General features: G+C 38.7%; 1 protein-coding gene across 21 annotated transcripts in view; it reads right to left on the minus strand.

Annotated features, from left to right (window-relative positions):
• map2 (microtubule-associated protein 2) overlaps positions 1–14,120 on the minus strand; it is an 84,196-nt gene that overhangs the window by 32,012 nt on the left and 38,064 nt on the right. For 19 of the 21 annotated variants that reach the window (XM_057336564.1, XM_057336563.1, XM_057336566.1 and 16 more), the window contains exons 3-4: positions 13,883–13,984; positions 5,596–5,842 (exon numbers count right to left, since the gene is read on the minus strand). In XM_057336564.1, coding sequence (XP_057192547.1) covers positions 5,596–5,809 — 214 coding nt within the window. In that variant the 5' untranslated portion in view covers positions 5,810–5,842; positions 13,883–13,984. Of the gene's footprint in view, positions 1–499; positions 706–5,595; positions 5,843–13,882; positions 13,985–14,120 lie in introns of those variants that run through there. The other 2 variants (XM_057336575.1, XM_057336577.1) reach the window with 2 other exon arrangements.

Here is a 14,120-nt window from a genome sequence, read left to right on the forward strand (position 1 = left end):
CCATGTCTGTAAAGTGATGTCACTCCAGATTAATTTTAAATGCAAACCTGGCCAGTCCATGCCTGTCTTTGTGTCTGGCAGATGAGTAGTTTGTCTAGCACATCAGCTCCCCAGCATCCTCAAACCCCCTTTAACTGTCCACACCCGTCTGCGTGAGATGTGCTCAGATTGCAGACGGGTTTGCCACAAGATCACAGAGCAAATAATGCGAGTAAATATCTAATAATGTAAAACAAGCACATGCACATAAGAATGTGAAAAACACTGTGTTGTACTGTATGTATTATTCCCATTTCTCTTTTGGCGTGTTTTAAAAAAAGTCAGGTCTACTTGCATGCATTGGTACATCAGTACATCTCTAACAAGCACATATTTAAGCTCCAGTATATCTGTACTGTACTACTTGACTAGTCCGATTAAGCTGCTATTTTAGTGCGAGGTGCCACTTAAACCTAGAGAGAACCTCTATGCAACCCATTAGAAAAATCAAAGCTCTTACCAAAAAGTGTAATGTCGGTTATCTGGATGTCTGGAGGCAAATGCTTCCCTGTGCACCCTGAATCGTGTCTGCCTGCCAAAAGCAAAGCCGGTGAGGAAGGAGGGAGATGGCTGGGTACTCCATGCCAGGACTCCCCCGCCAAAGAGCTGAGCCGTTGCCACAGCAACACACAGCCTGGGCCCAATCTGAATGGTCTCCCAGCATGCCTCGCCTGTGGATTTTGCCACCCTCGGTATGCGAGTCACACGCAGCCATATTACCGATTCTGTACATCTGTGCTTTTATCGCACCGTTTTATCATGATGTCTCTTTATGACAGATTTTAGAGGTCACCTTTGTCCAAAGAGACCGATACAATGCAAAAACTCCCCTGGACCAGCCAAGGTTTGAGTGCCTCGTTCAAGACCACAATGGTGATACTCTTTACTCTTTATAAAATATAGTCCTATCAATAGAAATCATTTTCTTTAAATAAAATTTGGATTTTTTTGTATTTCGTAATAAAAAAAGCATGGAACACATTCAGTCTTAAACAGTGGAGTTTGCATGCAGCTCCACCCATCCCGTGCACCGTTCCAGGACACTACACTTTTCAACACAGCCTCTTTAATTCAAGCCAACAGCACCATGGCAAGCACTACATCTCTCTTTACTCTTTACTCTCCCTCTCAAGTGCCTCGATCTTTATGCAAAGTAATGTCTTGTGTCACACAGCGTCTCAGTCTAGCACCTCTTGTGTGTCTGAAGTTTATGGCCCATACTCCTGTGAATTACAGCGTATGGCTTTCTCTGCCCAGACGATAAATATTTGAATGCTTTGTGTATTCTATAACTTTTAATATTCAAATTTGCTTTGACAAACAAGTCTGCAATGAACCATGAGATGTGTTGAGATCTCTTCTGAAACTCCAATGGAGACAGTTGTGAGAATACTGGGCTCTGTTTGTCAGACGAAACAAAGTCTCTATTTTATCTCCATTTAATCTCATTGTCAAGGAGAAACAATTGAATTATTAAAGAAATAGTTAAACAGTGATTTTTCCCTTGGGTACAGCTCCTAATGGAGACATCATCAGAGTGTCTCCTTTAAAGCTGGGCAATGCTCGCATTAAAAAAACTACAGAAATATGAAAGCATAACTGCCTGGAATGATTAATTAAACACACAGACCTGAGTAAAAGAAATGGGTTATTCTCACAGTGATTTACGATGGGGGTCTGTTAAAGATAAACGCACGAGTGATGCTAACACAGCCCTGGTTGAAGGATGGTTAGCATTAGCATTGGGAATTCCTTATCCATCACTCACTGTCAGGGATCGGTGCAGTGATCTTTTCTGCCCAACTTTATGCAGTATTAAGTATTTATGAGGGTGACGGGGGAACTGTGTTGATTCATATAGTGGACAATGCAGGAATGCAGAGGCATCTCATGAATACTTAAAACTGCCAAAAATCATATGATGAGATGGCGCCAATGTTAAGCAAAATCGAGAATGTCACATCTGAATTGGCCGCAATGTAAGTAAATTGGCAAATTAAGTATTCGTCCACCCTAGTCTTCAAAATTATTTTTTATTATTTTTAATTTTATACTGTATGTATAATATTCAGCCACGGAAAAAAATTAAGAAACCATTTCAAAATTATTTTCAGTTTTTCTGAATTTACTATTTATAATTTACTATGTATGTGTTTAAGTAAAATTATTATTTTTTGCATTCTGTGAACTACTAACAATATTTCTCCTAAACTAAAAAAAAAATACTATATTTATTTATCTGCTGAAAATGAAACTGAAGAAACAGGTCAAAATAACAGAAAACATGCTCTGTTTTCTTAGACCTCAAATACGGCAAAGAAAACTCATATCCACTTTTAAGCAATACAACAGTAATATTTGTCCATGTATTTAGGAAAAGTTCAAAAGTAATTTTTTATGTGTTATCCTTGATTTTTATCACAGTTTTCGTGTGTCTTGTCATTCTGTCAGTCTTTCACATTTCTGTTGAATGACTTTGTCACTTGTTAGATGGTGAAATTTTGGTGAAATTTGGAATGGTCTGTTAATTTTTTCACGGCTGTATATGTTTAAATTCTACAGAACATATAATCTCATAACCATTTTTCTTTATTTTAATTTTTTTATACTTTTATTTTTATTCCTAATCTATACAATTTTTATTAAAAAAACTGTGAGGAGGGAGTACCAAGCATTTAAGCAGATGCCATACTGGTTGTGTATGGGACCAATAAAAGCAGGAAAGAAGCAAAAAAAGATACTGTGAACAAAAAAATAGAGAGATTTCCCAGGGTGATGATATAAGGTGATATGTGATCCCGTCTAGAGAGAAGCTTCAGACAGAGCTGTACTACAGATCGATAATAACTCTAGTCAAATATACAAAGGGGAATTCACTAAGAATGAATTGCACTCGCTCATAACTTTATTTTAATTTGCTGCCTGTGTTGTTTTAGCACTCGAATCACTAAAGTAATTACGCAAATCAGGTAACGGTGCAAACATAGACATAAAATTAGTGCTGAACATAATTTGCACGGCACGATTCTCCATCTTGGAGGCTGGCTTGTACGTGGTGGAGGATGCGACAGACTCCGCAAGGACTGTACAGTGGCTGGGTTACTGGATTGCAGATGATAAACAATGTGCTAAACACAGCCCCATTTACTACATTCATCCTGCAGTTTCCATCTATGTCAGGTATGGGAAGGCAGGTGAGCTGTCAAATGTGTGATTCATTAAGTGCCGGTGTCTGTAAGCAAAGTGCAGGTTAGGATGACTGTCTCTTCATCTATCCTATGCATCCATCTCTTTCTCTACATATTTTAATCTGAACATTTCTGCTGATGTGTCTGTTCTCAACCCCCACCCCCTTTTCACCCCTTAACACAGAAACCATTCAGTACAAACCTATCACATGTTAACATCTCAAAAACGTGTTTTACTGCTTTATGACTGTTCAAAACCCCAAATGAAATATAAAAGATCTTAACAACACCGTCCCAAGTGTATCAAAGTCTGCATCAAAAGAGAGAAATGAGATTTCAGTATGCACTCAGACTGTATGATCTATGCTATCTAAATGCTTACTGCAAGTCAAAATACACTAATTTGCATCTATCTTTATTTATCATTACAAAATTTGGAGTGGGGGGAGCATATTTGTCATAACAACTAATGGTCATAAAGGAAATCTTAAAGTTTACAGACCACAATTTTTTACTTGATACTTGATTTTGGAGTGAACTGGCATACCTTGTGAATTTTCCCTCAAATAGTTGAAATCATGCATATGTTGTTATGCCTGTTCGTGCATGTACTATATACCCTCACAAGTGCACATCACTGCTGGTATTGTTTGGCTGTGTGTAATAGGTAGTTATGGTCCATCATTATAGGGGTGATTAGCAGCACCACTCCCTCCCCCTGAGCAGAACACACAGCACCATCTCTCACTATCACAGGGTTGCCATGGCAGCCGCTGCCCTACAATTTACTCTGCCAAACCTTTGTTGAGCATCCCTACAATCTTTTACATTTTTTCTGCTGACACAAGAGAAGCGCCACCTCAATTTCTTTATCGTGCACCCCCGAGGCATCAAACATACCGAGACGGGGATGCTCCAGCTGAACTTCCTCATGCCAAAGATTCTGCACTCACAAGTATCTAAAACAAGATTAAACGATTTCAGAGAAACGCGCACAAAGGCATAACACAGCACGACTTTTAAAATCGTAACAGTCTGTTATTAACCTTGGTCTATCATTGCTATGGAAAGAACTGGAGATAATTGTCCACTCTTGGTTAATTATGTCATTCCTTTCGTTGGCATTATTATATATATTATTATATAGCTTTCCTGTAGCTCAGTGGTAAGAGCATTGCGTTAACAAGACAAGGTTGTGGGTTCGATCCCAGGGATTGCACATGCCTATGTATAAATGTATAGGATAAAGCAATGTAAGTCGCTTTAGATAAAAGCGTCTGCCAAATGCATAAATGTAAATGTAAATGTAAATTATTAGGTGTCATACATTAAGGAGCGCGGGGAGCTTCGCCCCTGCTGTAGTTCTCTTTGGATAATATGCAGTTTGACTGCTATGAATTATCTGTCTGAATATTTCAGTAATGCAGGAATTTTGGGACCATATAATCCACTCATGCAATAAAAGTCCAAAAAGACCTCTAGTCTCATCCTGTGATAGCACACTCACAGATTGACATTTAATATATATTGCGCACCAAAACTGTAAGGAATGGATACAATGAAACTTCAGATTTATGTCTAAGAAATAGTCTGGAATATTTCTGGAGGGATACAACTACACATTCTTTTCTGTTTCCGTGAATAACCACTTTGCTGGGATGGGGGCATGTCATGAGTAAAAATCTATTTCACAGTACAAGTCATTTTTATTATACTATAACAATTTACACAGTATATTTATGACGTTTTATACATTTAGAAACCCAAATCACGTCCAGACCACGGATGTTTTTTTAATAATAAACTGCCACTCCTGCGTAGGATTTGTTTTTGAGTTGTCCTGATCTGTGTGTTTAACAAGTAAAATGCCTGTCTCGTGTACAATGTCTCACATTGTGCATTGCTTCTTTACACACCACAGTTTAGAAAAATCTATTGACAAATCAGATTTGTCATTTGCCATTTTATTCCTTTACAATTGCACATACTGTACCTTTATATCGTCCTTACCATTCACAAAGCCACATCTTTAGTCTAGCCAAGAAGGCCAGTCTATATCATATTTAATCTATTTCAGCATGCCTCCCCCTTAAACCAGCACATATAAAAACACAACAAACTGAGTTGGTCCCTTTACAGATTGATCAGTCTGTCTGAGTGGGCAGCACTTGGCCAAAAGAGTATCTGGCTACCCAACACTTCTTGAATTCTACCCTATGAAAATCAACATATGTAAATCAGCTATTTCAAAGTAAACAATCCCAAACAAGTGAAACCAATCAAACCATAGAGAACTTTTCTCTGCCGCATATTCAATCTCTGTGGACATAATACTCATGTCAAATTATATCCATGTTTTATTCCTTACCTGCAGTCACAGCGTGTCCAGAGGTTAGATCTCCGTTGAAACCATTCTCTTTGGCATATGAGGTGGCAGAACCAGCTTGGGCACCACCTGGCTGGCAAGCCCTGTAGGAGGAAGAGAAGCCATTCTCTCCATGCCCACCTGGGGAGGATGAGCCCTGGGCTCCCGGCGTTGACCACTGGGGGCCGCTGTCCTCAGGTTGCCGACCGTCTGCCATCTGAACCAGAGAGGAGGGGGTCACTCCTTACTCCTAAAAGACAAAGAAGCAGTGTCAGTGAACAAATCTGAATTGCTGTGTTTGGAACAGTGTACTACCATATTATCTTTATTGTTTCTGCAATATAGTATGCATACTTTTTGTATATACCTGAGGAATACCTGAGCTACTCATTGTTTACTCGTTGTATCCCATGACATTGTATCCTACAAGGCAACGCATTTAACTTGCCCTTTCATTTTACAACTTTTCAGTTTAATGACCAAAACTTTGACATGTAATTGCTACAGTGCTTCATACTGAGAGGTCTTTTTACACCCAATGCATTTGCACATTTAGTAGGAATGCTAAATTATGAAAAAATTCATCACACAACACGATTACTTATTGAATTGGGAAACAAAGTCAATAAATGTGTACATTATTAATTAATGACTTGTCAAATTAACGCTGGATTCCACTTAAAAAATACATTTAAAAATAGATATGCATGAATGCATACATTCGAATAATTAAAATAAAAATAAAAATGTAAATTAAATTAAATAAGACAATCCTTGCGAACTGAAATGTGGTACAATAATAGTTACCTTGATCGTTTCATTTTCATAATTGTTGATAGCCAAAATTAAAATCGATCACGATTAATTGTGCAGCCCTTAACATTTAGTCAGGATTGATAACACACTTTCTTATGTAAAGCATTAATTCAATCAATTTCAGCAAAGTAACTTAAAGTTCGTCTCGCCTCAAGTAAATGTATCTCTTTTTAAGGATGAAAAAAGGGGGCGGTTATAGGCCAGAACAAGATGCAAACTGGACCAGACTATATGTGGAGGGACATTATAGGCTGGAGAGGCGAGAATATGTTTGAGGATGCCAGAAAATCGCAGAAAACCTGCTCCAAAAGCAGATTGTTTAAAAAAAGAAAACAGTATCAAAGTAAACTGCCGTTAATTCGACCAAAATACATATTCCATTATTCAATGAAGCTACACATGAACAAAAACAATGAAAAAGCAGAATTAAAATATAACAACTTATTTTACTAAACGTATTAGGTTCATATACGTTTACTTGCTATACAAATACTAAACTTATATGAACATTTAATATTACACAAGGCATACATTTGTTTGTTAGTCATACTAGTTTTACTAGTCATATCATATCCTAGGGTGCAGCAGGATCACCACCAGATTTTATTCACCTCTAAATTCCCAATGTAACCTCTGGTTATAGCAAATGTCATTCACTCCTGTCGGCTATGCAAGTTTCATGGGTGATAAAAAATGTACTATGTCACAAGAAGGGCATTAGCCTCCATAAATAATAATGAAAAGCAGAGACAAGAGAAGACGGACATCTTCACAGCACCAGCAATTAAAGACAAGTCAAGAGTTTTAGAGTGGTAACTTGTAATTCGTAATCTGTAGTGTCTGCTTGTGCCGTCTCTGCCCTCTCTCTTTCAGTTGGGAACTGACTTTGGGCCACCAGAGATGCCCATGATATCTTATTTGCTCTGTGGTGTTTCTGAAGGGCATCAGTGTTTCTAATATAGTCATTGATGATGGCTTTGATCAGCCAGCACTTATTTCTTTCTGACTGACAGTAAATCCATAAGGAACACCGCCTTCTTTTCCTTTTTCTCTCTCTCACTACCTCTCTTTCCATCCCGCAATCCCGCAATCCCTCTCTGGGTGTTTTTGAGAGTACTGTATATCTCAAAGCTTTTAGGATTAGTGCAACTGGTTGTAAATGAAGTTTTAGAATGACTGCTTGTCATGGTTATGCAGGTTTTGAAACAGTGGCAGAAAAGGTCAAATATAGCTAGCTCAACCGAAAACAACCCTCTAGAAAAAATATGTATTTAGCTACATGGAACATGGAAGAAGTGACATGCTATATTTAAGATTCAAAAAGTTTGAATTGATTGAAAAGATTGTGGCGTTTAACATTTGTCCGTCACCGCCACTGATCTAGGCCACTCTTCAACCACACTTCAACTCCTCCGAAGACAGGTCAGTACTTCTGAAAATGCAATGTGACTCACAGGCAGATAGCAAAAAGTGTGGGCAGTTTCACTCTTTTTTGCTGTTTACAGAGCCCAGGGCTGTCTGGTGTGTCTATGTGTAGTTTCTCAGGACATCGGTTTCAACACTATCTGTTAGCTGAAAAAAAAACATTTTATGTGGGGAAAAAGTACTTTAAGGTAAGTTTCGGAAACACATTGAGATATGTTGCAAGAAAGTGACAAAATCAAAAATGCAAGCAAAGCTTGTGCCACAGGACCAAAAAAAGGTCAACTGCACTGTCTTCTGGTCACTTCGAAGCTGCAAATCACTGTATGTGTGAACGTCACTTCAGAGTGACAGAGACAGACATTCAGGATAACCCAGAGACTTGAGTTATTTATTAGGGACTGACACTTTATTTACTCTGCAATGTTCTGATTTAGAAAAGCACTCCCTTTAGAATATCACTAAACAGGTCACAGCTCAGTCTCACTCCCTCTCTCTTGCTTGCTTTAAGCATTCTGTACATGATCAAGGTCACTTTCCAACCAATTGCAGGCATCATGAAAGCCCATACAGTATGTGACCCTGGACCACAAAACCAGTCATAAGGGTAAAAAAAAGCTGAATAAATAAGCTTTCCATTGATTATATATGGTTTATATATGATAATATGGTTTGTTGGTATAGGACAATATTTGGCCGAGATATAACTATTTGAAAATCTGGAATCTGAATATATTGAGAAAATCACCTTTAAAGTTGTTCATCAGAGGTGCTGTAGCAGGCCATTGCTAAGAAACAGCTTTGTTTTAACACTCTCTATTGGCTTACCGCTGTGATGACATTGTGGAGAGTAGATGAACCCGAAAGCAGAAATTCTAAGCTTTACAGATACCAAACTTGAGTGTTTAATTCCCAAAGAGCGGGCAGCAGCGAGCGAAGCTTGTAGTAGTGTTTCCGGCCATTATGTTCGCGATTTTGCTGCGTCCATTTACAAAAATAAAGTTGAGATATACAGTATTAACGGTAGGAAATTTACAAAATATCTTCATGGAACATGATCTTTACTTATATCCTAATGGTTTATGGCATAAAAGAAAATCGATCATTTTGACCCATACAATGTATTGTTGGCTATTGCTACAATTTTTTTATGTCATCAGTGTGTGAGAAGTAGCACCCTCTAATGGGTAGAGGTGGCTATAACAGTCATTAAACTTGGGGATGGGGGGTCTGGATAGGCACTGACTGCAATGACAGCAGGTGTGGTACACTGGGCATGGTACCAGATCGGAATGCCAGGCTACTATACAGAACGTATGCTAGGAGCTGTGGCAGAGCCAGGTTTGAGGCCAGCCAACTAACTCAACCCACAAATAATATACAGTATACTGAGTGTGGGTACATAGTACTGCTCCCCAAGGGTCTGAGTAATATGATTAAATCCAGATTAGTACAAGAGGAGATCACTTGTAGAAAAATAAATGAGAGATGCTCAATGTGGTGGCTGTAGGAAAAGAAAGACATATGCCTTGGTATAGGCCAGGGCTATACAACTATAGCATCATTTACTGTATTACACAAATTTGGACAGATTTTATTGGTAATCTGAACTAAACAATTTGGGAAGATTTAGCTCTTTGTCAAATAGCTGGGGATTTTGCCAAGATGGCCACAGAGTGAAGTGGCTTGCCTCAGAAGATTCTTTCCTAAAGCCGAAGCTAAGATCAAAACTAACACCTACATTTTCCTAAACAACATCTGATTCCACACATCAGATCAAACCAAAGTCATATGCTATTTGTTTTCTTCTAAACAAACGCTGTCTATTCCAAAAACTGCGCCGGGATAGAGAAAGCAGCATCACAAACATCTGTTTATGACTTACTGCCTACTCCAATTTATTTTCTGCCATTGTGGCTCTGCAGGGGCACCTCCTGCACACAAAGATGGGGGTCCACTTCATCAGTCACACATCCATGAAAGAGCAGGGTGGTTAAACAGCCACAAAATCTTTTCATGTCCAGCCTGAGGGGTGATACTTCACAAACTGTGTTGTTCATCTTGCTTCTTTGCAAACTCTGTGGTGAAGCACAACAGGAAGTCAACCTGCCTCCTGCGTAGAGATCAAGACAATCACAGGGCTGGCTGTTGAGAAGGCAGATGACCAATAATACAAGCCCTGCATCTTAAAGACACTGGAAAATGACTTCATAGTCTTGCTGATAAAAAAGGAAAGGATCTCAAAGCCATACACATCCTTTTTACATCAACATAATCCAATTTAATGCTAATTCAATTAACTTAAAAGGAGAGTTCTTTCATTAATTATTTCAGTATTTACTCATGCTCATGTTTTTCAAAACCAGAAAACAAAAACCACATGCTTCTAAATAACTCCCTTTCCATATAAACATCAAGTCATACAGGTTTGGAATGACATGAGGGTGAATAAATGATGAAAGGATTTTCACTTTTGGGTGAACTACCCCTTTAAACGTGACTATTATGTGGGATAAAAAAACGAATAATAAATGTAAATGCATTTTAAGCGGAATGATTTTTATCAACAGTTAACTGCGCCCATGCCAAAACTAACCCCCTGACCCTTGCAGGCCTAGCTCTGATTGGTGGATAAAGTATGGTGGTTACAAGCGCATTCCAATTGGCTGAGAGAGGATGGCAGTTGGACGAGACATTTCTTTCAACCCAGATGGAAGTGACAGCTCTGACCTTATTTTTCCCAGAAAGGGAAGCAGAAAACCTCAATCTCTCCCTGCAACCAAAGCCAATTGGCAGACATCAGCGGCCCTGGGCCTCACACGGCCCTCAATCCAAACCCTGCAACCTTTAGGGGTGTCTGGGAAGCTGTGAAGTTAAAGCCCCAAACTGTTTTTAGGGATTTTGTTTCTACTGTCAGAACTCCCTACGGGGTACGGCAATAAATTGCCCCACTGTAAGATGAACATTTGCATTGACATTCAAAGACTTTACTAACTTTTCCCATTCCAAGTTTTATAACTTTGACTAATAACTTGTGATAGATAATACACATTCGAATAGACCAATCACAGCATCTTGGATTAATCCTTGGAATATGGCACATGCCGACAGTAAACAGTTTTTGAATAAATGAATAAAGCAATTGTGCCTGGATGAACATTAAATCTGAACCCACACGAGGGAAGAAATCCTCACATAAACCTTTGTTGAAACTCTTTTGTATACCATTTCAAAGCATCTTTAAGCATCTGGTTTGCAATGCATGACTAGCAGGCAACGTGATGCAGACGTTTGGAAGTAAAATGCAAATGGAAATGCATAACATCAATATGAAAATGCTTTAAAAACCATGTCACAGATGACAAGATGAAATGGAGTGACTGACATGGTTAATTCTAAAACAAACAACTTTGGGTTTCTGAGCATGTGAATGGAGTCAAGTATGTCAGCTAGATCCCATGCCAAATTCCAGATCGAGCGGTAAACGCGACCAACTTGCCAAGAATGAACTTCTAGATATTTAAAGCAATATATATAATGTGTATGCTGGCAGGTAACATCAATTACTTGCCAGTTAAATCGGTATATCTCTACTCTCCACTTTCTTCTCTCTCTCTCTTTCTCAGGATTCCTGGCTCACTCCTCTGCAGCTGCATTGCAGAGCCTTGGACTCACGCACACACTTTCGCACGTACAGCTCAGTTTTATACGTTGCCAAAAAACAGACAGAACAGTAACTGGACTGTGTCAGCTCGGTGTGGACTGAGTAGCCGTCAAAGACTTTCCAATGTTTTCTGACATCTGACGTTATAAAAGGAGGACAGATGTGCCTAAATAAACTATGTTTTATGGGATGTTATAGGATTTTATTTGCAACAGAAAGAGAAGTTAGCATAAACTTGTGGGTTTTATTTAGATAAAGTGATATCTTATTCTATTGAAACACAGCTGAGTACCATTTCCTCTTCAATACTTCACAACTTCACAGGTTTGTCACGGTATCTGTGAGAAATTCAATATACCGAGCCGGGTATTCAGTTATCCTGTGTGACATTCCTCAGGGTTGCTAGATTATGTGAAAAAGTTTGGCCACAATGTCATGGCTTTTCAGGGTTTTCAATTCAGGCAGCTCGATTCAATCACTTATCCAATAAAGTCTAAATGAAATTGCCCTAGAAAAAATTATATAAACCAAAAGCACAAAGGCTATTTAGCAATTGTTTTAAGATGATGTTGCAGGTAATGCAGTCTTAGTTATGGGAAGTTCGCCCCAAAAATGAAAATAATCTAAATAAAGATATTTTGAAGAATGTTGGTAACCAAACAACATTGGCTCCCAATGACTTCCATTGTATGGACACAAAACAACTGAGAAATTTCTTAAAACATATTTTGTCTTTCTCAGAAGAAAAAAGTCATATGGGGACATGAGGATTTTTTTCAGTGAACTATATTTCTAATGCAGTGGTTTAGTGCAATGTTAATGGTTGCAGCAAGAACAAAAAAAGTAAGATTTGAAAAAGAAGTAATGCCATTTTTATATAATTTTAGTAAATTTTAGCTTGGTCTTAAGTCTTAATAATTAGAGCAATTCTGTTTGCGATTCGATTCACAATCCTGAATGCTCCTTTAGGATTTTTGTTGTCTATGGAAAAATATCACTCATCTAGTTGAACTGCATAAGACAACCCAGCACATCACAGGTGTTTTTATCGGCATCTCATTAGTTTGTTTTCCTTTTGGCGCTCTGCTATATTTAAAAGTTATTATTGTTTGTTGTGGGACCTTGCGAAGGTGAATTTCAACATTCACACCTACAGTGGGACTATTGAATCTGCTATACAAATAATACTGCTACAGCTTCTTACACGTGTGATTAAAGCCTGCGGGCTGGATTATGCATCTGCTGCGGCTGTAAAGACAGTAAAAACAAGGTTGCATAAGTGTGGTCGTGACATCTTGCACTGCTCTGCACTGCCTGCAGGCCTGATATTGATGCTAATATGGCGGCAAGGCTAGCAAAAAACAGAAAGAGAGAGTTATTGAGTTATGTGCCGTATAGAGGACATATTATTTTCTAATCTCTGTAAAATATCCTCAAATGTGTGACTCATGACTGCACTCATAACTTGAGTCAGGAGAACTGGTGTCTTACTTAAAAATCTTCATGCTAATCTCCTTTGCATTGATGAAGATTAGCCACAATCGTACTGCACATTAACACGCCTTTATGAGTATGGAAACCCTTATGTTAAAACAAAGTAAACGTCTGCACGTGTTCCATCAAAACAGAGACATGAATCCCATCTCTTTCACGCCTCACTGTGTGGGCGTCCGTTCGTGGGAAGATCGACCCACACGTCCTACCCATGAACATATAAACATTCATTAGACCAAACATAAGAGCCTCCGCAGCTCTCCGAAGGCCCGACGTGCATGCAAAGCAAGATGAAGCTAATAAAAAGGCGTCTGCTGAAGCTATGGTTGAAAACACAGAGGCAGCGAGAAAGGCAGAGCGTGGCTTATAAAATGGCTTTTGTTTTGGTGTTTTGAGGGTGTGCGTCATGCTCATTCGCAGTTTGAAGAGCTCTCCTCTGCCCTCTCAACCCACTCACAGCTCCTGTTTTTCTAAAGACACGGCTAAAAGCATTCTCTCATAGGGTTACAATTGTTTCAGATCCACAAATAAACAAACAGAGTTCACAAATATTACACGAATTCACAAATGAATAGAATGAGATCTACAAATGCATGTTAATTGCTTTATAAAAATGAAGCACATTCACAAAAAAAGATTTGCAATAAATATTCAATTTATATTTAATAATGTTTTATATCGCATACACTGCTGGGCATTCACTGGTAGATTGCTGCACGCATGTGAATTTTAAAACATTTCTTGATGTGCACACAATTCCACGAGTAGGTGGACGACACCCACCAATGCCACCATCTAGAAATAATTGGGAACAGAGGCACTTCGTATGATTTCACAGAGGGAGAAACCTGCAATTGGTCATTCTGGAGATAAACAGCAGGGATTGGCTGGTACCTGTGTAGTTGGTGCTGGACTCCAGTGATGATTGGTGGTGTGTTTAGGAGGAGGGTTCAGAGCCCAGAAGAGTCTCTCAGACAGAATCAGTGCGACAAACGCCTGCAAAAGGGGAAAAATGCAGTTAACTGACAAGTTATATAACTACAAGTATTTCAAATTAGGCACAGTTCATAAAGTAACATTTTCGTGACATTTTACAGTAAGGCTGTATTTGTTAACATTCGCAAATGCATTA

The sequence above is a fragment of the Triplophysa rosa genome, linkage group LG6 (genome assembly GCF_024868665.1).
Source record: "Triplophysa rosa linkage group LG6, Trosa_1v2, whole genome shotgun sequence".
NCBI classification, from domain to species: Eukaryota; Metazoa; Chordata; class Actinopteri; order Cypriniformes; family Nemacheilidae; genus Triplophysa; species Triplophysa rosa.